The sequence below is a fragment of the Canis lupus genome, chromosome 5 (assembly GCF_003254725.2).
Source record: "Canis lupus dingo isolate Sandy chromosome 5, ASM325472v2, whole genome shotgun sequence".
Lineage (NCBI taxonomy): Eukaryota > Metazoa > Chordata > Mammalia > Carnivora > Canidae > Canis > Canis lupus.
Window position 1 is genome coordinate 43,722,389 of NC_064247.1, and position 24,674 is coordinate 43,747,062.

Genomic DNA, 24,674 nt, shown 5'->3' on the forward strand with positions numbered 1-24,674 from the left:
CCAAGAAAAATCATTAAAAAGGGGGGGGAGGGTATATAAGCTGCAAAAATAGGAAGTGACAGTTGACCTTGCTAAGGACAAGGTCAAATGTATGCCATGAGAATAAATAGCTGACATGGCAAGGAGAACAAGATTATGTGAGAAAGGTTCAGTAATTTAGGATATAAAATCTTCAGGGAATGGAAGAAAGGAGGTGGTGCTGATGGTAGACTGCCATAAGGAAGTAGAATATAATATAAATCATTGAAACCCTGAGTTTTTACATTTACTCAAGGTGTGTGTGTGTGTGTGTGTGTGTGTGTGTGTAGAGACAGGGAGAGAAAAAAAAAAAAAAAAAAAAAAAAAAAAAAAAAGAGACAGGGAGAGAAAGGGAGGGAACAACTGGATAACTGAGGTTTGAGCCAGAGTGTAATTTTCAAAAGAGGAAACTAATAAAGGAAAAATAGGAGACTAGCTTTTGTAAGGATAGAAGGGGCAAAGGTCAAGGAGAAAGCAAATACAAGTTGAAGGTAATGGTAAAAGAGTGATTCATTTGATGAATTGTGGATTTTGGATTAAATAGAGAAGAAAAACCTAAAAGTACTAATTAGTAGAAAATGGAAGGGTCAAGTGGTTAGAGGTCCCAAAGACATTGAAGAATAGGAGATGATGGTTTCACAGAAGAAGGAAGGGTCAACTGTCAAATGATACAAAGATAAGTACTGAAAAGAGTCTTTGTATTTGACAAGTTGAAGGACTAGGTGATTTTAATGAAAGTAGTCTCTATGCAGTAGGATAGAAGAGTTAGAGCTAGATTGTAGTGAATTATGGAGCAGATAAGAGGAATAAGGAAGTAGTATTATTGACTACTTAAAGAGTTGGAATATGAAAGGAAGGGTATATAAAGTAACACATAGAGGAAGACATAGCTAAAGGAAGGATTTTTAAGTTGATGGGGTGACTGGAGCATAATTATATGCTCAAAGGGAAAAGATAGGAAGTAATATGTAGTAGACAGGAAATTATTGATGAACAAAAGTCCCTGAGAAAGTAGTAACAGATTTCAGAGCACAAGTAGAAAGATGAGCCTTAGATAGGAATGGCAACTCTTGCTGAAAGAGGAAAGATGAATTTAGAAGTGTTTGTAGGATATGAAAGAAAAACATGACAATAGAGAAATAATTTAAAGAGCTTTCACCTGATCTTACTTTCTTAGAGATGTTGAAGGTGAAGTCATTTAGACACTGAAAGAGGGAGAATAGAGTAAATACTTTAGAAGAATGTTAATTTGAAATACTACATGAATGGAATCCATTTATTTAAACAATCCTTCTTTAGTGACCACAATATACTGGGTACTGTTGTGGGTTCTAGGAATATAGCAATTAACAAGACCAAAGTTCTTGCCCTGAAGATGCTTACATTCTAGTAGAGGAGTGGACAACAAGAACAATGTATCAAATAGTAATAAAAGCTATGAAGAAAAATAAAATATGAAAAGTGGATTGATGGTTGCCATTTAAAAATATTTCATTCTTGTCTGTCTGATCTTTTATGTTTTGAAAGCAAAAGTACTATTTAAAATGTTTTCTTTGTGGGGTGGGGGAGGAGAGGGCAAGGGAGTGCCTGGCTAGCTCAGTCAGTACAGCATGCAACTCCTGATCTCAGGATCATGAGTTCAAGCCCCACATTAGGTGTGGAGCCTACTTAAAATTAAAATTAAAAAATAATAATGGAAAAATAAAATGTTTTCTTTGGAAACAGATTTTCTTTTTATAATCTAAGAGAATATCATCCTTATTTTATAGAAATCCACAGTATAATCAGTACCAGAACAAAGAAATGACAAGATAGGGTTTTGAGTTAAGGAATCTGCAGAGTATACAAAAGTAAAATCATATTTTTTTCTCCAGGATGCAAACACTTTGATTTTATCTTCTCTTCTTATTAAAAATTATGTAATTGTTGAGACAGGAACACGATATTCTTTCCAGGTTTTATTTCTCATGCTTCATTCTGCCTATGTGGCTGCACTGTATACTCACTTATGCCTACTATGTTCAAGGGACTTCCTAACCATAATATACAAATTAATCCATTTAATCCTCATAATAATCTATTAATAGGGAACTATTAATATCCCCATCTCACAAATAAAGAAACTGAGACCCAGAGAAATCACTATAGACTTTGGATCACACTGCTTAGGTTCAAATTTCAACTCTCGGAGGAATATTTCTCTCTTAAGCCTCTGTGACTTTATATAAATGATACAGCAACCTCTTAAGGGTCATGAGAAAAAAGTGACATAATGAATGTAAACATTCTAGAACTATGCTTACACATAATGAGCTCTCAAGTAGCTATTATTTCTTATTTATGTGTTCAGATTGTTTCCATGTTTCTAATGAAAGTCCGCTATTTTGTTGTTGGTTACTTTTCCTTCTGTCATGATCCTTTGTCTTATGTTTTCTTTTCTTAATATAGGAACGTTGGCCCACAGGCCAAGAAATCTATTAGCTTTATTAATACCGCAAGAGGAGGTTTCACAAAAAGCTATGTTGGTGCAAACCAAAGTAGAATGGCTATGTCAAAAACCATGACAATTCTACCTGAGATAAAAACAGAAAAAATGAATATTTCTACCCCAAAGACAGTCATACAGGTAATGTTCCTTAGAATTCTGAGTTTTAATTGAAAATGATACCATAAAGACCTTGACTAAAATGTTAAAGTAAAAAATATACTGCTTTGAAATAATCAACTCACTTCTAATAATGATATGTTAATTTTGTTAGAGTATTTACTGCATATCTTACAGCATAATATTGGCTCTTGGTTCCTATAATTCATTTCTAATAATGAGAACATTAGAGTTGAGTAAGGAAAGTCTACTCATGACCAAGAACTAGTTGATTATGGTATTAATAATAGCTAACCCAGTTACAGATAGTAAAGCTAATATCCATTCTTCTTTGCAATGTACTCTAGAAAATATAAAATGAATTGTCACAAAATTGGTTATCTCATTAGAAAACTAAGAATTAAAATTTTTAAACTTTTAATCAAAGTTTAGTATAAATGCAGACAAGCATGTAAGTAATTAATATATAAATCTGAATGGGCTAAGCATTGACTTTTTTTTTTTTTTTAGATATGACACAAAAATCACAGTCCATTAAAGGTAAAATTGATAAATTGGACTCCATCAAATTAAAGCTTCTGTCTTAGAAAGACATTGCTAAAAGAATGGAAAAAAAAAGCCATACAGTGGGAAAAATTATTTATAAAGCATATATCTGCTAAAGTACTTGTATTCAAAATATATAAACAATTCTCAAAACAATATTAAGGCAACATAATATTTAAAATAAGCAAAACATTTGAACAAATACTTCAACAAAGCACATATAAAGATAGCAAATGAGCACATCAAAGATGATAAGCATTAATCATTAGGGAAATGCAAATTGAAACCATGAGATACTGCTATATGCCTATTAGAATGCTTAAAATTGAAAGAGCATCCATACCAAATGTGGGCAGGTATGTGGAGGAACCAGAATTCTTATACACTGCTGGTAGGAATGGAAAATGAAAAACCATGGTTGTTTATTCAATGTTAAATATATACCTATTATATCACCCAGCCATTCCGCTTCTAGGTATCTACTCAGGAGAAAAGAAAGTATATGTTTATAAAAAACTCTAGTACAAGTGTTTATAGCATCTTTGTTTATAATAGCTAAAAAATGAAAACACACTAATTTTAATAAATGAATACTATATATTTGAATGTATATTACATGTACCATTATCTTAGTCAACTCAGGGTGTTATAACAAAGTACTATAGACTGGTTGGCTTGTAAACAAAGAAATTTATTTCTTACAGTTCTAGGGCTGGAAGCCCAAGATTAGAATGCAAGCATGGTTGAGTTCTGGTAAGGATCCTTCCAGGTTGCAGACTGCTAACTTCCTAATGTATTCTCTATATATCACATGGCGGAAAGAGATTTAGCTAACTCTCTGGCCTCTTCTCAGAAGGGCATGAATCCTATTCATGAGGTCTCCACCTTCATGATCTAATTACCTCTCAAAGTTCTACCTTCCAATATCATCACATTGGGATTAGGAAGCCAACATGAATTTTGAGTGTACATGAACATTCAGTCCACAATTACATGTTATTATATACACATTATATGTAATATGTATGTATTATACATATATACATGCAATGCATACATACTATATGGTATTACAATATGTAAAAGGGATAGTGCATCATGACCAACTGAGGGTAATGAACGCAAGGTTGTTGCAACATTTAAGAATCAATACTAGGGGATCCCTGGGTGGCTCAGCGGTTTAGCACCTGCCTTCAGCACAAGGCATGAGCCTGGAGTCCCGGGATCGAGTCCCACATCAGGCTCCCTGCATGGAGCCTGCTTCTCCTTCTGCCTGTGTCTTTGCCTCTCTCTCTCTCTCTCTCTCTCTCTGTCTGTCTCTCATGAATAAATAAATAAAATCTTTTTTTAAAAAAATGAAATAAAAAAATAAAAAATAAAAATCAATACTAATAAGGGAAAAGAGGGAAACTGAGTGGGGAAAAATTAGAGAGGAAGACAAACCATGAGAGACTCCTAACTGGGAAACAAACAAAGGGTTGCAGAACAGGAGGTGAGTGGGGAGATAGGGTAAGTGGGTGGTGGGCCCTAGGGACACATGATGAGATGAGCACTGGGTATTATACTATATGTTGGCAAATTGAATTTAAATAAAATTTTTTAAAATTAAAAAATAAAAATACTGAAAGCATTTAAATAAATAAATAAATACCAATACTACTTGCCATATTAGTAGACTGGGAAGGGAGAATCTATGGGATCATTAGAACAGGTAAAGAAAAAGCATTTAAAACAGTTTAATATCCATTCATTATATATATAAAAAAAATATTTAACCATTTAGCTAATCTGAAAAAGAAAGGATTTCCTCAGGGCATTCTGAAAAAACTACAGCTAACAGAGTTAGTGATGAAAGACTGAAAGCTTTTCCTCTCAGATCAGGAACAAGGCAAGGATGCCCACTTTTGCTGCTTCTCAACATAGTAGTGGGTGTCCTACCCAGAGCAATTAGTCAAGAAGAAAAAAGAAAAATCCAAAGTGGAAAGGAAAAAGTAAATTTCAGTTCACAGATGACATGATCTAGTATGTAGAAAACCCCAAAGATTCCACATTAAAAAAAAAAAAAGCCAAAAACTTAGAATAAATTCAGCAAAGGTGTAGGATAGAAAATATATATGAATATAGATATATGAATCAATGGAATAGAATAGAGGGCCCAGAAATAACCCCCTACATATATGTTCAAATGATTTTTGACAAGCATGCTAATTCTATGTTAATAGGGAAAGGAGAGTCTTTTCAACAAAGATGTTGGAAAAACTTGATATCTACATGCAAAAGAATGATATAGGACTCATATACAAAAATAACTCCAAATGTATCAAGCTCTTAACAGCTAAAATGATAAAACTCTTAGAAGAGGGGCACCTGGGTGGCTCAGTTGGTTAAGTGTTCAACTCTTGATTTTGGCTCGGGTCATGATCTCAGTGTCCTGAAACAGAGCCCCAAGTTGGGCTCCTTGCTCAGCAGAGTCTGCTTCTTCCCCCTGCTCATTAGTGTGTGTGCATGCGCTCTCCCTCTCTCTCTCAAATAAATAAAATCTTTTTTTTAAAAAAAGAAGAAAACATAAGGGAAAACCTCTTGACTTTGGATTTCTTAAAATATAACAGCAAATGCACATACAGCAAAAGAAGAAAATGGATATAATGAACTACACATCAAACATTAGAAACTTCTGTGCATCAAAGGAAACAACAACAGTGAAAAGCAACTGACAGAATTAGGAAAATATATTTAAAGATTATCTATCTGATAAGAAGTTAATGTTCAGATGATACAAAGAACTTCTATAACTCAATAATAAGTGGTCCAATTAAAAAAATGGATAAGAATTCAATATTTTTCCAGAGGAGATCCACAAATAGCCAACAGCAAATGAAAAAATGTTCAGCATCACTAATCATTAGGGAAATGCAGAACAGAAGAACAATGAGATACCAGCTAAGACCCGTTAGGATAGCTAAAAACACAACAATGGAAAATAGCAAATGTTGGTGAAGATCTAGAGAATTTAAAAACTTTGTGCACTGTTAATAGGAATGTATAATAGTCTAAACACTACAGAAAACAGTATTGTGATTCCTCAAAAAATTAAAAATAGAATTACCTTATGATCCAGTAATTCTACTTCCTGGTCTATACCCAAAAGAATTAAAAGCAGAGACTTGAACATACACCTACATTCACAGCAGTGTAATTCACAATAACTAAAAGGTGGAAGCAACCCAAGTTTTCATCAGCAGATGAATTAAAAAAAAATGTGTGTATATACACACATGATGGAAAATTTTTAGCTTGAAGAAGAAATGAAATTCCAACACTTGCTACAATATGGATGATATTACGCTAATTGAAATAAGCCAGTCACATAAAGGCAAAGTGTATGATTCCACTTATGTGAGATACCTAGAATAGTCAAATTCAGAGAAAGCAGAATAGTATTTTTACAGGGAAGTTATTTTTCTAATGGTTATGGTTTCAGTTTTATGAGATAAAAGTGATTCTGGAGATGGATGGTGGTGATGGTTGCACAACAGTGTGAAAGTAGTTAATGTGAAAGAACTTAAAAATGGTTAAGATGATAAATTTTATGCATTCTGTATTTACTACAATTTTTAAAAAAGATAATTAGTTCAATGTTTCCTGCATGATGGCATGAAGATCTCCAATGCCCAGCTCAAGTGAAACTGGTGAAAGTTATTTTTTAAAAACAAGGATTTAATGCCTCAGGAAATGGACCTAAGGGCAAACAGTAAACAAAGAATCATTTAAGAACGTCTATGACAGTTTATAAGAAAGCCATGGCATTTGAGCCAAGACCACTGCTTCCCTCCCAGCCTAGCAAGGTATATATTCCACTCTAGACTGCTTGCAGCCGAGAACACAAGGTTCCCCTTCCCTTAGCTCCCATGTATAGGGGTTTCTTTTCCAAAAGCAGAACTTCAGCATTTCTCATCCTGCCCCCAAATACCTGTTGCTGAAGCCAAGTTCTGCGTGGGTGCAGGTGAGAGGTATGGACTCCTTTCTTTTGCCTAATCACCACTGATGAATTCTACCTTGAGTGTGTAACACTGAGAATACTGAGGTCTTCCCTGGATCATGACATAACGGTTCCATGTCAGGAAAAGTAAGCTGAAAATATTTCAGGTTACTGCTCTGCCCCCTCCAAGAAGCATTTAACATCTAGAGTGAGGCTGTCACTCATAGAGAAGCTTACTATCATTTCCACTCTCACGTTCAGAGACCTGGTACAGAGATCTTATCTGAGGGAAGAAGCAAATTGTCAAACAAATAGCTTCTAATATCTTCCAAAAGGAACTAACTCCACTTACAATAGAGCATGGAGAAGTTTGAACCTAAGAGTACACTGAAAAACGGTGGAGGTAGGGGCGCCAGGGTGGCTCAGTTGGTTAAATGTCTGCCTTCGGCTCAGGTCATAATCTCAGGTCATTGAGCCCTACATGGGGCTCCTTGCTCAGCAGGGAGTCTGCTTCTTCCCTTGCCTCTGTCTGCTCTCTCTCTCTCTCTCAAATAAATAAATAAAATCTTTAAAAAAAAAAAAAAACTAGAAGAGGTTGTGGCGAATGGGAATTGATTTAGATTCATGGATCAAATGAAGACTCACTCTAGACTGTAGGCTGGCTGGTTAACAGAGAACCTGGGAATAATGCAGCTAGGAGGAACATTTTGGAGTGAGAATACCAAACTGACCTCAGAAATTATTCCCTGGAAGTAGTCACAATTTGATTGGATTAGAGAATTTGTGCCCCAGGGCACTGCTGGGAAAGAAAAAACAAAACAGTAGAGCAATCAGCAATCAGTGTAACAGCTAAGTGTATTGAAGAGTAGTAGACAGCCCTATCAGTACCATTGTCATCCCAGGATGGATGTGAGGGTACCCAAAGTAGCTAGTCCCTGAGAAGCAACATCAGAGGGTTAACATTGTGTTGGGATAAATGACGGGAGAGGGCACATGCTCCATTAGCAAAGTACCATGAACTTAAGTATATATTTTAAGTATATGACTTAAAACAATAGAAGTCCATTGTCTCACAATTCTGGAGGACAGAAGTCTGAAATCAAGCTGTTAGTGTGGACATGTACCCTCTAAATATAACAGAGAAGGGTTAATTTCTCTTCTAGCTCTGGTAGTCCTAGACATTTCTTGGCTTGTAGATCTATCACTTCAATTCTCTATCTTCACATTATGTTCTCCCCATGTATTTTCATGATGTCTTACCTGTATGTGTATCTATGTCCAAATGTCCCCTTTCTATAAAGACATCAGTCATACTGGATTAGGTTCTCACCCTAATGATCTCATCTTAACGTGGTTAAGTCTGCAAAGTCCTATTTCCACAATCTGAGGTACTGGAGGTGAGGACTTCAACATATCTTCTTTGGGGGGCACAGTTCAACCCTTTATGGGGAAATAGATCTCACAAAGTGATCTAGGTAATCAAACAAATAAACAAATAGAAATTACAAGTTTTAGAAAGGACGGAGATAGCAATACCTAGCGTTACTACAATATGTTATCTAAAATCTCCAGTTTCCAACAAAACATAGGGCATACAAATAAATAGAAAAATATGACCTATACTCAAGAAAAAAAAAAGGCAATAGACACTGTGGGAAGAAGCAGATGTTAGACTTAACAAAAAGAGTTTTAAGAGAAGTCCTTATAAATGTCTTCATAGGACTAAAGAAACCATGATTAAAGTAGTAAAAGGAAGCATGATGACTGTCACATCCAATTCAGAAAAAAATCAGTAAAGAGACTCAACATCACTGATCACTGGGGAAATATAAATCAAAGCTACCAGGAGATATCACCTCACAGTTGTCAGAATGGCTAAAATCAACAAAATAAGGAACAACTGTTTTTGACAAGCATGTGGAGAAACCCTCATGTACTGTTCAAAATACAAACCAGTGCAGCCACTCTGGAAAGCAGTATGGAGTTTCCTCAAAAAGTTAAAAATAGAGCTACTCTACAATCCAGCAATTGCACTCATAGGTATTTGTCCAAAGGATACAAAAATACTAATTCAAAGGGATACATGCACCATAATGTCTATAGCAGCATTATTGAATTAGTCATCAATTGATGAATGGATAAAGAAGATGTGGTATCTGCCTCTCTCTCTCTCTCTCTCTCTGTCTCTCATGAATAAATAAAAATCTTTTTAAAAAGGTAAAAATAAAAAAAAATTTTAAAAGTTCTCACCATGGAGTGTTTGGGTGGCACAGTTGTTTGGCCAGCAAACTCTTGATTTCAGCTCAGGGGTCCCAGGATCAGGCCTGAGACAGGCTCCCCACTCATCATGGAGTCTGCTTGGGATTCTCTTCTCCCTCTGCCTCTCCTCCCCATCCAGGGCTTTCTCTCTCTCTCCCTCTCCAAAATGAATAACATCTTTAAAAAAATAAGTTCTCGTCATAATAAAAAATAATTTTGTAACTATGTGACGTGATGGATTTTATTTTTTAATTTATTTTAGAGAGTGAGTAAGTGAGGGAAGGGACAAAGAGAGAAACTCCCTAAGCAGACTGTCTGCTGGGCACAGAGCCTGATGCGGGACTCAGTGTTACAACACGTGAGATCATGCCCTGAGCCAAAATCAAGAGTCAGACACTTAACCAACTGAGCCACCTACATGCCCTTGAGGTAATGGATTTTTAATAAATGTATTATTTTTTAAAGATTTTATTTATTCATGAGAGACACAGAGAGAAAGAGAGGCAGAGACACAGGCAGAGGGAGAAGCAGGCTCTCCGCAGGAAGCCCGATGTGGGACTTGATCCCAGGTCTCCAGGGTCACGCCCTGGGCTGAAGGCGGCACTAAACCATTGAGCCACCCGGCTGCCCTAAATAAACTTATTGTAATCATTTTGCAATACATACATACATCAAGTCATTATGTTGTATACCTAAAGTGGGTACAATCTTATGTATCAGTTATATCTCAATTAAAATTAATCAGATAAAATTCAGTTTCTGAGTTGCACGAGAAAAAATTATAAAGAACCAAAAGGAAATTCTGGAGTAGAAAAGTACATTAGTCAAACCTTTAAAAATTCACTAGCAGAGATAAATAATAGATTTTAACTGACAGAAGGAAGAATTAGCAAACTTGAGGATAGATCTATAGAGATTATGCAACCCAAAAACAAGAGTGGGGAAAAAAAGAATGAAGAAAATGAATGGAGCCCCAGAGAGGATGATACCAACCAAAAGCAACAGAATACAGATCCTTCTCAAGTACGCATGGAATATTTTCCAGGATAGCTCACATGTTAGGCCACAAAATGAGTCTTAATTAAAAAAAGAATTGAAATCATATCAAACACCATTCCCAGCCACAAAGTTAGAAAACTAGACATTAATTACACAAAGAAAATTGGAAAGTTAAAAAATATGTAGATGCTACTGAATAACTAATGGGTCAAAGAAGAAATCAAAAGAGAAATTAAAAAAATACCTGAGACAGATGAAAGTGGACATATACCAAAATTTGTGGGATGCAGTTATAAAGGGAAGTTATAAAAGGGAAGAAGTTATAAAAGGGAAGTTCATAGAGATACCTATCTCAAGAAACAAATGACTAGAAAAAGAGTAAGTGAAGCCCAAAGTTAGTGGAAGTAAAATAATAACAGATTTGAGCAGAAATAAATGAACTAGAGGCTGAAAAGACAATAAAGATCAATGAAACTAAAAGCTGGTTCTTTGAAAAGATAAAGTTGACAAATCTTTATATTCACCAAGAAAAAAAAAAGAGATTCAAATAAACAAAACCAGGTTCAAATGAATAAAATCAAAAACAAACGAGAGGGATGCCTAGGTGGCTCAGTGGTTGAGAGCCTGCCTTCGGCTCAGGATGAGATCCTGGGGGGAGCCCCGGTGGCTCAGTGGTTTAGCGCCACCTTTGGCTTGGGGTGTGATCCTGGGGACCGAGGATCCAGTCCCACGTCTGGCTCCCTGCCTGGAGCCTGCTTCTCCCTCTGCCTGTGTCTCTGCCTCTCTCTCTCTCTCTCTCTCTCTGTGTGTGTGTGTCTGTCATGAGTGAATAAATAAAAGTCTTAAAAAAAAAAAAAAGATGTAATCCTGGAGTCCTGGATCAAGTCCCACATCAGGCTTTCTGCAGGGAGCCTGTTTCTCCCTCTGCTTCTCATGAATAAATTTTAAAAAATTTAAAAAGAGAGATGTTACAATTGATACTACAGAAATACAAAGGATCATAAGAGAATATTATGAATAAATATATGCCAACAAATTAGACAACTTAGAAGAAATGTATAATTCCTTAGAAATGAACAACCAATCGAAATTGAATTATGAGGAAATAGAAAATCTGAACAGTCCAATTATTATTAAGGAGATTGAATCACTAATCAAAAACCTCCCAACAAACAGAAGTCTACGACCAGACAGTTTTACTGGTGAATTATAGCAAACATTCAAAGAACTAATATCAATCCATCTCAAACTTTTCCAATAAAGGAAGAGGGGGAAACTCTTCCAAATTCATTTTATGACGCCAGCCTTACTCTAATACCAAAACTATACAAGGACACCACAGGAAAAGAAAATTACACACCAATATCTGCAATGAACATAGATACAAAACCCTAAACAATATTGACAAATGAAATTCAACAATATATTAAAAGGATTATAGATAGCTAAAGCAATCTTAGAAAAGAATAAAGCTGGAGACATCAGCCAGTCTGATTTCAAACTATATTACAGGACTGTCATAATTAAAACAGTATGGTATTTGTATATAAACGCATAGATCAATGGAACTAAATAGCCCCAAAATAAATACACACATATATGGTCAATTAATTTACAATGAAAGAGCAAGGTATATACACTGGTGAAAAACACTATCTTCAATAAGTAGAGTTAGAAAACCTGGAAAGGCACGTGCAAAAAAATGAAGTTGGACCACATATACTATATACAAAAACTAACTAAAAATGGATTAAAAACTTGAATGTAAGACCTGTATTTCTGTATGTGTTAAATTTCAAAATGGAAAAGATTAAGAATTGGCAAAAACAAAAATATGTAAAAATTGGGAAATATTTTCTAATAAAATATTGAATGAATAAATGTGGGCTTTTTAAAGCTTATACATAAGAAATTAAATTTACAAAAATATTAACAATCTGGGTGAATTATTTTTCTTTTTGAATTCCCTCAAAATTAATAATATTACTTGCATAGAGGTAAAAACATGAATAAGACGCTTTTTAAAAGTATGCCTAGTTAAGAAATTTTGTAAGAATAAAATCTTTCACTCAATTTTTCATATTCATTCCATGCTAGAAACAATGTATTCATTTTTCTACTACTTTTATTTCTTTTCTTTTTTTTATTTTTTTTTATTTTTTTTTTAATTTTTATTTATTTATGATAGTCACAGAGAGAGAGAGAGAGAGGCAGAGACACAGGCAGAGGGAGAAGCAGGCTCCACGCACCCGGAGCCCGACATGGGATTCCATCCCGGGTCTCCAGGATCGTGCCCTGGGCCAAAGGCAGGCGCCAAACCGCTGCGCCACCCAGGGATCCCCTACTTTTATTTCTATTTTCTAGGACCTGTTACTCAGAAATCCTTTTTTCTTTTTTACTTATTTCATTTTAAATTACCATTTTCCACAGGTAATTAATCCACAAGGAGATGATGTTACTCCCCGACCTCTTTACCGTCCAGACCCACATATGGGTACAGCTAAACCAAATAAACTACTGACATCACAAGAAGGATCATATGCATCAGACTATATATCTTCCTATAGCCTTTATCAGAATACATTAAATCCTAGTATATTAGGGCAGTTTACAAGGTAGAGTATATTATTCTAATATTCTGTTTCATATCATATGTACTATCTTTTCATATTGCATATATGTAATTTAGATGTTGTCTTCAGTCTCCCAATGCCACTCTACGTTAGTGTGTCATATCTATGTTCTCCTCATGTTTTACTTAGATGTACAGCTTTGCATAACTTAAGAGTTCCCTGACATACCAAAACATTTGTGAGAAAATATATAGATTTTACTAAGTATGTCCTGAGGAATCAAAAGGTGGGGCTAGCATCACATACCACAGAACATATTTCTTCAATTTCTTTTATGTTGCAACTTATGGGAAGAAGTAGCTTTCCTTCTCCCTGTCCCACCCCCTCATTCTTCCATGAAAATCCCTGTTCTGCTAGGGTTTGATTTCTCTTTTGTCTCATAATTTTTTTATAAAGGAAATGTTATGCATGTATTTTGTATGTAGACACTTACTGAAATTTTAGTAATGCTTACAATAGAGAAGTTCAATCTATGCAATAATAAAACAGTATGTCCTAAAATAATCTAAAGATTATTGGGAAATATTTTAGTGTGTAATTAAGAACAAAATCCTAGGAGAAAATATGTCATTCGAGTGTCTGTCTCCAAATTTGCATACAGTAGCTATAGGAATGCTCTATAAAACAAAGAATATTCCAGTAAATTGAACCTACCCTTTTGGAGGACAGTTGGACTTATAAATACAAAGGGAAAAAAAGTATATAATATCATTAAGGAATATTAAGTTCATATGTTTAAATAAATTATTTTTGTATTCTTTGATGTATTGATTTCCCAACCAGTGTATACATTTTCTTTTATTCAAATCTTATAAAATTGAATAAATCACAGTTAAGATGAGATTTGAATGATGGACAAATAATTAGTAAAAAGTGAAAAGAAGTTCCAGGCTGAGGCTGTAAAATAAGAGAGCACCACAAGATTGAGGAGAATGGGGAAGAGAAGAGTGATAATGAAGATGGAGAGACTGGATAGGTAGACTGTACTTTAGCTTTTCATACTAAATATATTGGGAGCCCATCGAAGCACTTTAAACATAGGTTTGACATATTTTATCTCTAAAATACATTTATAATGACTTTTTACTTCAGGAACACTACAAACCAACTCAGTGTTTAAAGAAGTAGTTTATTTTTATCAATTTTTCTTACGTGATTATAGTATATTTTATTTCTCAACATGATAATGTTATTATTTATACATTTAATTACCCATGAGAACATCTAAATAAAAGAATCATGTTTTCATTATTGAAGGTCAGTTTTAGGAAGCAGTACAGTTACTAAATCAAGTGTATCTACTACTGAATCAATAGCAGAAGACCTAGAAGAACCTTCGTATAAACGGGAAAAACTGACTAGTTTTACAGGTAATGAAAATATTATAATTTATTTCAGTAACAGCCTATTATTTCTTTAGCAAATATGGTTATTATTTGTCAAGTATTTGAGACAAAAGAACTATGGCAATGATTCCCAAATTCTGACCTAAGGAGTAGCTACATGAGAATTACCAGGGTAGTAGTAAAGTTCCCAAGGTGATTCCTGAACCACCAGCCTCAGGAACCACAGATCCTGCTTTAGAAGTATTCTGCTTCTAACTCAGGAGACAAGTCATTCTGATACATTGTGATCAGTGCCCTAATAGGACATAAGCAGAATGTGATGGGAGCACTTTGAAAGTCGCACCTCTGAGATGGGAAAAAAAAAAAAAAAAGAGTTCACAGAGAACATTATTGAGTTTTGAACTGGGTTTTAAAAAATGATTAGTAATTTGTCAGGAAAACAAATAGGAGTGACTCCTTCCAGGCAGAGCATAAAATATGAGCTAAAGGATTATGAAAATGAAAATAGAAGAATGGTGAAATAATGGATGATCAAAAGTGCTGGAAGAAATGGGTACCTCCTTGAGGAACATTCGCCTTGGAGTGCAGCAAGGGTGTCTCTTCCTCAGATGATAATGAAGGGTTAATATAAGTATTCATAAAGTGGGAAAAGTGCTTGATAGATCTTTGGTGTTAAGATATGTAAGGAATACTCTAACAAGTAACAGTACCCAGCTACCATTAGCTTAAACAATCACCTATTTTTCTCATATTAAAGGATCTTAGAGGGTAGATTTTAGATTTGATTTTGTGGCTTAATTGTCAGACTCTGGATTGGCAGCGCTGCTATTCTGTTTCCTTAACACTTTGCTTCTTGCTTTTTCTTCATGGTCTCAAAATATCTACCTCAGCTCTGAGTATATATCTACAGTAAAGGCAGAGAGAGGGAGAAAGGCAGTAGCACCTTTATTTATCAGGAAAGTAAAAGTTTTCCCAGGAGCCACCTTCTTTCCTATATATTTCTGCTGTTATCTTACTGGCCAGAACTCTCTCTTATCACCCCCAGCTTCAAGAGAGGCTAGGAAACCTAAACGCTTGATTTTCTTAATGCAAAGAGCAAGGGAAGGGAGAAAGCCTTAGCAATGAAAATTTAGGCATTCAGCAGTGTCTGTTACATCATGGAAGATCATCCTATCAGAGGGAGACAGGAGGATTATTGGATTATTATAATCTCCTCCAGTTTTGGAGCGATTGAATATATCTCACAACATGTTCTTTGACCACATAAAGCCATCTGCAATGTATGATCCATCATGATGTTTTGGTAAAATGAAAATTGAAAATAACAATTAATAAATGATTCTTATTAAGTCATGTATTTTAGATTTACGAGTTGTAAGGGCAACACCTGAAAAAGTTGTAACAAAAGAAGACCTACAAAAGACCATAGAGATAACACTCACAGAGACGGAAACACTGAGATTTTTTAACCTACCAACCATCATGATTTCTGTGGAATCTGAAGAAGCTGAGAAACTACTGTATGTATGGATCAATTGTTTATTTGCTTCTGCAACTTAAGTGCTAAGTCAGAGGTTCTTATTCTTGTTTCTGTTTTGGGGGATTCATGGATAAATATTGGTGGCATATGTGCTTGGTGAAATTATATATAAAGTTACATATGTGCCCTTTGAAATGATATGTAAAGTGTTTATGTTGTATATGCCTTCTTTTTTCTACTGGAAGAACCCATTGCTTTACCATAATCTTTAAAAGGAAAGGACTTCTTTCTTTTTAAGAAAGGACTGACATTTTTATATTTAAAACTTAAGAAGGAAAAATATGTAATGGGAAAATAACTGAAATTACTGTATCAGAGCAGACTTTCCATTTCTCCTTATTAATAAATTTAAATCATTAGTTTTTGCCTTGTGTATTTTGAAGCTCTGTGGTTAGACACATACATGTTAATGATCGTTTATGCCTTTTTGAGAGAATTGACCCCTTTATCATTATGTAATGTCCCTCTTTATCTCTGATAATTTGCCTTCCTCTGAATAACAAATGGACAGATAAGTGATCTGAAATCAGAGAGGGAGAGATGCTAGAAGCAAATGTCAAAATTAGGGGATCCCTGGGTGGCTCAAGGTTTGGCACCTGCCTTTGGCCCAGGGCGTGATCCTGGAGTCCCATGATCAAGTCCCACATCGGGCTCCCTGCATGGAGCCTGCTTCTCCCTCTGCCTGTGTCTGTGCTTCTATCTGTGTGTTTCTCATGAATAAATAAATAAAATCTTTAAAAAAAATGTCAAAATTAGCACATGCATCTAGAGTCTGTTAAATCTTGGGTCCTCCTCAAAGACCATTAAAAGGATTTCAGTTTTCTCAAGTGATCCCAGGTCTTATAGCTACTATCATAAGCAAACACAAATTTTCTCTGACGGAAAGCACATCCCATTTAGGGTCTTAAGATTCTCTCAGATTGGGACACCTAGGTAGCTCAGCGGTTGAGCCTCTGCCTTCAGCTTAGCACGTGATCCCAGGGTCCTAGGATCAAGTCCTGCATGGGGCTCTTTACAGAGATCCTGCTTCTCCCTCTGCCTGTCTCTGTCTCTCTCCATGTGTCTCTCATGAATAAATAAATAAAATCTTTTTAAAAAATTCCCTCAGATTGAGTTTGGTAGAAACACACCAAACCAATAAAGAAGACATTATGAATGAGAATTAAAAGAAATAACAAACCCTAGATCTACATCATGATGACTGTGGATACTGAGATATTATTAGGGCTATATTGTGAGACATAGAATATAACATATACGTGAAATATTTAAATAAAAGGTTTAACACCTCACTAAAAATGATGACTCATATTTGCAAAAACATCTAAAAAGAACTCTAAAATAGAGTATGTTTACATAATTGTTGAAATTAAAAAGTAAACATTAAATTTAAAGAAGTCATAATTGAACAGAGATTTAATAAATTGAAGCATAGATCTGGATAAATTAAACAAAATAAACATTGGACAGAAAAATGTGATATAAAGTATGAGAGAGAAATGCCTGGGTGCCTCAGTGTTAGAGCATCTGCCTTTGGCTCAGGATGTAATCCCGGGGTCCTGGGATCAAGTCCCAGATCGGGCTTCCTGCATGGAGCCTGCTTCTCCCTCTGCCTCTCTCTCTCTCTCTCTGTGTCTCTCATGAAAAAATAAATAAAATCTTTAAAAAAAAAAAAAAAGAGTAAGGACTTTCTCAAGCTCTTAAAAGACATAATGTCTCAGAAATAGGAATAAATATATAAATAAGCACAAAAAAGAAATGGACTAAGTGTGTTGTACTGATACTCCAAAATATCAAATATTAAAAGAAGATTTTAAAAACAGAAGAAAAAAAAAGCATATCATCCACAGGCAAACAATTAAACCAATGGCATTATTAGGGTCAAAGAAGTTCACTTCATAATGACAGGAAGGTAAAAATAATTCTAATTTTGAATACTCCTAATAAAATAACCTCAATATATATGAAGCAGAAACTAGAAACTTGATAAGTATCCTATTAAAGTAGGAGATTTAAACATGCCTCTCAATTACTGTATGTCTTTCAGATAAAAAGTTCACATACATATAAAAGATTTGAACCAAAAACATAATTTAATAATCACAACTCAGCATTTAACAATTACAGAACATACACTCTTTTCAAGCACAAACAGAACATTTACAAAAATTATCCCCACACAAGATTATGAAGCAAGGTTTCAAAAATTTCCAAGAAATAGTATCAGACAAACTAAATTCTCTGGCCACAAATATAATTAAGTTAAAATTAATAACACAAATTTCAATAAAAATATAGATACATAGTCACATACACATTTGGAAGTTTAAAAAGCACATTTTCTAAATTCCTCATGAATCAAGGAGGAAATCATAATGGAAATTTAAGAAATACTCAGAATTAAATAATTATGAAAATGATACCCACAGGATGACACAGATGTAGTACTTTGAAGGAAATGTATAGCTTTCAGTGTTTATAGAAAAGTTCATAAAACTTATCTGTAGACATTGAAAGTAGCAAGGATGCTGAGAGGTATAGTAAATAGAATCCTTTGGAGGTAGTTCAGTGCCATCTTTTCCTCAGGAGTTTTTTGAACTCTCGCTTCATGTTTGATGTAATCCACATTAAGAAAGGTAAGTTTAAAGAGAAAACATAATATAAAGAGATAATATCTGTGGTAATATTTTTTATTAATGAGTTGAATATACTTTATTTTTTATAGTCGGAGAAACAAGAATTACGAGACCCTTTGTAGAAATAGATTAGGTAATGACTTATATGTTGAAAGGATGATGCAGACTATTAATGGAGCACCAAAGAATAAAGATGTTCAATGTGACAAAATCATAAAAGAAGACAAAGGTAATTTATATTTTATTCTTCTTGATAAACTACCGTATTTTAATGTACATTTTCTGAGTCTGTCAGTTAACAAATAAATGTTGAAACATATAAAGCAAAGATAGAAATACTTTGGCCAAATTGCAATGGTAGATGGGTGATCTATAGCTTTTAGAATATGACAAATGCTGAGTAATAAACATAAATATAGAAGATTTCGGTAACATAATTACCATTTTTAATTTCTATAGAAACTCTTTCATGCAATTTTATACTCTTCAAATGTTTATGAAATATTTAGAGAAACTGCTTTTTCACAAAGAATATCAACCACAACTAATAATATTTAAAATGTGCCAGACATTATTCTAGGCCTTTCACGTAAATTAACTGGTTTAATTCTCACAACAACCCTATGAAATACATACTGTTGTTACTCTCCATTTTTGGAGGAAGAAACAAGTGAAGAGAAGTTAGCTAATTTGCCAAGGTCACTCAGCTGGCATGGCACACAGGAATACCCTCAGACAGTCCTTTACTACACTTATTGTTTTTTTTTTCTATGTTTATAAATTAACAATCCTGTATAGTGAACAATCTGTGAAGTAGGACTTAAAAGGTAATTAGAAGAAAGTTTTTAATTTTAATGGCCTTTGTTACTCAGCAAAACTATAAGCTAGTTCTTTTGAAAGATTAAAATAGACAAACTTCTAAGCAAGTACTAGATCAAAAAAAGGGCAACTTATAATGAATGGAAAGCTTTGTGGCATCTTTACTCACTCTTGCCATACTCTCCTCCCCAGTATGGTGTTGGTCTTAAAGATAGCAGTCTGCCTTCTGGCTTTTGGTTCCAGAGGGAACAGAGCAGACCTTATTCTCAGTGGGTTGGTTTCTCTCTTTGAACCCATCTGGGAGGCTACCTAAAGGACTAACACAGAGCACTTGTCTGGTGTGTGTTTTTTTTTTTTTTAATCTTCATTTTTAAATTCAGAGCTCTCTCAGGTGGTAAAGCAGCTGTGCATAGTGCATTCTCCACAAATATTGAAAGGCAAATGAACAACTCATCTCTCTTAGAGGGAATCAAACAAGAAACACACTGAAAGCGTGAGAGAAAAAGCTAGGGAGGAAGCTTCTTTGGGAAATTAAGATACTGAAAAAGGCTTGCATGTACAGGGAAATTTAGAAAGTCATGTGCATACGTAGGGCAGGACGCATGCTCAGAAGAGACCTGAAAAGATCCTAATCTTTCACCTCTCGCTGATCTCTAGGCTCAGTACAAGCAGGAAATGAAGGCTAAGGCATACTTGTAAACAGCCTGGCTAAGCATTAAAAGAATACCTTAACACAGACTCAATCTACAAAGACCAGGAGATTTCCCTCCCCCTTTGTTTCTCTATTCCTTTCTTTTTCTTTTCTCTTTGCTCTCCTTTTTTTCTGATGGGGGAGGAATTCAAGTGTTCAAAGAAATCTCTGTCAGGACACTTGCTGACCAAAAGCCAAAGATCAGACACTTCAAAGATGATACATGACAAAGAATCCAGTCTTTATAAAAATACTTTAGAAACATCACTAAGCAAACAAACTAGGACTCACACAGCATACTACAAAACAAAACCCAAGGACCAAGAAGATTCTGATTTACCACACTATTATATTCAAAATGTTCAGTTCTCAAAAAATTACAAAGGATAGAAAGAAATAAGAGAGTAAGGCCTGTTTAAAGAAGAAATTAACAGAAACTCTCTCAGTGGAAGTACATTGTATTTATTATCCAAAGACTTTACATCAATTGTACTAGATATTCTTTTTTTAAATTTTTATTTATTTATGATAGTTACAGAGAGAGGCAGAGAGAGAAGCAGGCTCCATGCACCGGGAGCCCGACATGGGACTCGATCCCGGGTCACCAAGATCGCACCCTGGGCCAAAGGCAGGCACTAAACCGCTGCACCACCCAGGGATCCCTGTATTCGATATTCTGATAAGGCTAAAGGAAACTGTGGGCAAAGAGCTAAAGCAAACCAAAATGATGTACAAACAAAAAATATGAATAAAGAGATAGGAATTATTTAAAAAAACAAATTCTGGAGATGAAAAGTACAATAATTGAAATGGAAAAACTCGCTAGAGGTATTTATGGCAGATTTGAGCTGGCAGCAATTCTTAAAAAACAGGTCAATTAATATAATACAGGCTGAGGAGCAGAAAGAAAGAAGAGTAAGGAAAAGTGAACACAGCTCAAAGGACCTATGGGGCTCCACCAAGCATACCAACATACACATAAAGGGAATTTTAGAATGATAGAAGGAAAAAGAAATGGAGGGGAACAAAATAAATTTAAGGAAATAATGGCCAAAAAGCTTCCAACACTTGATTAAAGTCATGAATCTGGACATTTGAGACACTCAACAAACCCCAAAAAGGATAAACAAACAGATCTACACTTAGGTCAGCCACATTATAACTAAATTTTGAAAGAATCTTGAAAGCAGAAAAAAAAAAAAGTGACTCAGGTACAAGGAATCCTCAGTAAGATTACACTCAATTTCTCAGCAGAAACCATGGTGTCCAGAGGTCAGTGGGATGCCATACTTAAAGAGATGAAAGAGAACTATCAAACAAGAAGTCTATATCCTTCTAATAATTCTCATGATAAAGAAATTAAATAATTAAGATCAAATATATTCCTATGAAGGCTAAATTAAGCTACTCCCAGATAACAAAAAGCTAAAGCAATTCATCACTAGTAGAATAGCCTTATGAGAAATGCTAAAGGGAATCCTTCAGGCAGAAATGAAAGGACAACAGTTGGAAACTTGAAGACATATGAAGAAACAAAGAGCACTGGTAAAGGTAACTACATAGGTAAATACAAAAGTCAGTATTGTGGGCGCCTGGGTGGCTCGGTGGTTGAGTGTCTGCCTTTGGCTCAGGTTGGGATCCTGGGATCCTGGGATTTACTCCCATGTCAGGCTCCCCACATGGAGCCTGCTTCTCCCTCTGCCTACGTCTCTACCTCTCTGTGTCTCTCATGAATAAATAAGTAAAATCTTAAAAAAAAAAAAAAAAAAAAAGCCAGTATTGTAATTTTGGTTTGTATCTCCTCTATTTGCAATATAATTTAAAATAAATACATAAAACAATAATTATAAATCTATACTAATGAGTACACAGTGTATAAAGATGTAATTTGTGACAACATAAAGTGGATGTAATGGAACCGTATAGGAGTTCTTGTATACTATTAAAGGAAGGTAGTATTAATTCAAAATAGATTGTTAAGGGATGCCTTAACAATGTGGCTTAATGTGGCTCAGCGGTTGAGTGTCTGCCTTTGGCTCAGGGTGTGATCCCAGAGTCCCAGGATCAAGTCCCACCTTGGGCTTTTTGCATGGAGCCTGCTTCTCCCTCTGCCTATGTCTCTGCCAATCTTTCTCTCCATCTCTCTCTCTCTCTCTCTCTCTCTCTGTCTCTTACGAAAAAAATAAAAATCTTCAAAAAATAGATTGTTAAAATTTTAAGAAATTACTTGTAATCTCCATGGCGATCACCAAGAAAATAACTTAAAAATTGAAAAAAATAAAATTAGAAAGGAATCAAAGCAGAACATTATTGAAAAATCAAGTAAACAGAAGAAGGCAGTAATTGAAAAATTGAGGAACAAAGACATAAGACATAAAGAAGAAAAAGAAAAATGGCAGAAGTCCTTCCTGAGCAATAATTACTTTAAATAAGTGGATTTAACTCTCCAATTAAAAGGCAGATATTGGTAGGATGGATTAAAAAAAAAACAACTAAACACGATCCAAGTATATGCTGTCTAACAAGAGACTCACTTTTAGATCCACAGACAAAAATATGTAAAGTGAAAGTTGTAATAGCAACCAAAGAAAGGTGAGATGGCATTACTAACATCAGACATAGTAGACTTTATATAAAATTGTTACAGGGGACAGAGAACATTATATATTGATAAAAGGTTCCATACATAAAGAAGATATAACAATTATAAACATACGTGTACTTAACAAGAGAGCCTCCAAATATATGAAGCAAATATTGACAGGATTAAAGAGAGAAATAGTTCTACACAAAGAGTTGAGACTTCAGTACCCCACTGTCAGTAATGGACTGAATAATCAGATTATCAAAAAGAAAATAGAGGACTTGAATAATAATAATATAAACTAGATATAACATATATATATACAGTACACACCATCCCCAACAGCAGAATACACAATTTTTTCTCAAGTTCACATGGAAAACTCTCCATGATACACCATTATGTTAGGCCACAAAAAAAGAGATAATAACATTTTAAAAATTGAAATCTTTTCTGATCACAATGAAATGACACAAAAAATGTATAACAAAAGAAAACTGGAAAATTTTTAAATATTTGGGTATTAAATAACACACTCTTTAAAAGCACAAGGGAAGTAAGAAAATAATTTAAGATGAATGAAAATGAAAATACCACATAACAAAACTTATAGGATATAGTGAAAGTAGTGCTTAGAGAGAAATTTATAGCTGTAGATACATTTTAAAAAGATCTCCATTTGACACTAATGTAGCATTATATATCAACTATACTTCAATAAAAAAAATCATAAAAATCTCACATCAATAACTTTACACCTTAAGGCATGAGACAAAGGAGATAAAACTAAACCAAAAGCCAACATAAGGAAGAAAATAATAAAGGTTAGAATGGAGATAAGCAAAAAGAATAAACAGAAAAATCAGTGAAACTAAGTTGGTACTTTGAAATGATCAGCAAAACTGACAAAATTTTCACTAGACTAAGAATAAGAAAACGCTCAAATTACTAAATGAGAAGTGAAAGTGGGGACGTTACTACTGACCTTACAGAAATAAAATAGATCATAAAAAATTAACATCTGTATATCAATAAATCAGATAACTAAATGAAATGGACACATTCCTAGAAACTCACAACTTGTCAAAACTGACTCAAAAAGAAATATAAAATCTGAACAGAGCTATGATAAGTAAAGAGACTGGATTAATAATCAAACCTTCCTAACAAAGAAAATCCCAGGAGCTCCTGGATGGCTCAGTTGGTTAAGAATCTGTTTTTTGGCTCAGGTCATGATCTCTCAGGGGTAGGATGGAACCCTGCCTAGTATTAGGCTTCCTGCTCAGCGAGAAGTCTGCTCCTGCGTCTCCCTCTGCCCTTCCCCCAACGTTTGCGCGCGCGCGCACGCGCGCGCGCGCTCTCTCTCTCTCTCTCTCAAATAAATACATAAAATCTTGAAAAGAAAACTCCAAGACCAAATGGTTCCTCTAGTGAATTCTACCAGTCATTTAAAGGAGAAGCAACACCAACCCTTCAAAAAATAATTTTCCCGAAAAATGGAAGAGAACACTCACAAATCATGAAGCCAGCTTTACTCCGATACCAAAGCCAGACAAAGACACCATAAAAAAGAAAACTAATACCAATATTCCTTATGAATATGGATGCAAAAATCCTCAATAAAATACTACTACACTGAACCAGCAGCACCTTAAATGGATTATGCACTATGATCAAATGGATTTATCCCAATGATGCAAGGGTGATTCAACATACATGTCAATCACTGTAATAAACATAGTCGTATGATAAAAATATTCAAAAATTAGGAATAGAATTTTTCCAATCTGATAAATGGCATTTATAAAAACCCCACAGCTAATGTTATACTCGATGGTGAAAAACTAGAGGCTTTCCCCATAAAATCAAGAACAAGATAAGGATAAAATAGATAAAATCTATTCTATCCAGACTGCTTTCTCAACTTCTATTCATCATTGTACTGGAAGTCCTAGGCGATTAGGCAAGAAAAGGAAATAAGACTCTAAATCAGAAAGGAAGAGGATCCCTGGGTAGCTC

General features: G+C 34.7%; 1 protein-coding gene across 1 annotated transcript in view; it reads left to right on the plus strand.

Moving 5' to 3' along the window:
- Positions 1-24,674, plus strand: part of DNAI4 (dynein axonemal intermediate chain 4) — a 100,334-nt gene that overhangs the window by 16,264 nt on the left and 59,396 nt on the right. Inside the window, 5 exon segments of the mRNA XM_025428030.3 lie at positions 2,467-2,644; positions 12,837-13,021; positions 14,297-14,409; positions 15,749-15,905; positions 18,651-18,790. Coding sequence (XP_025283815.3) covers positions 2,467-2,644; positions 12,837-13,021; positions 14,297-14,409; positions 15,749-15,905; positions 18,651-18,790 — 773 coding nt within the window.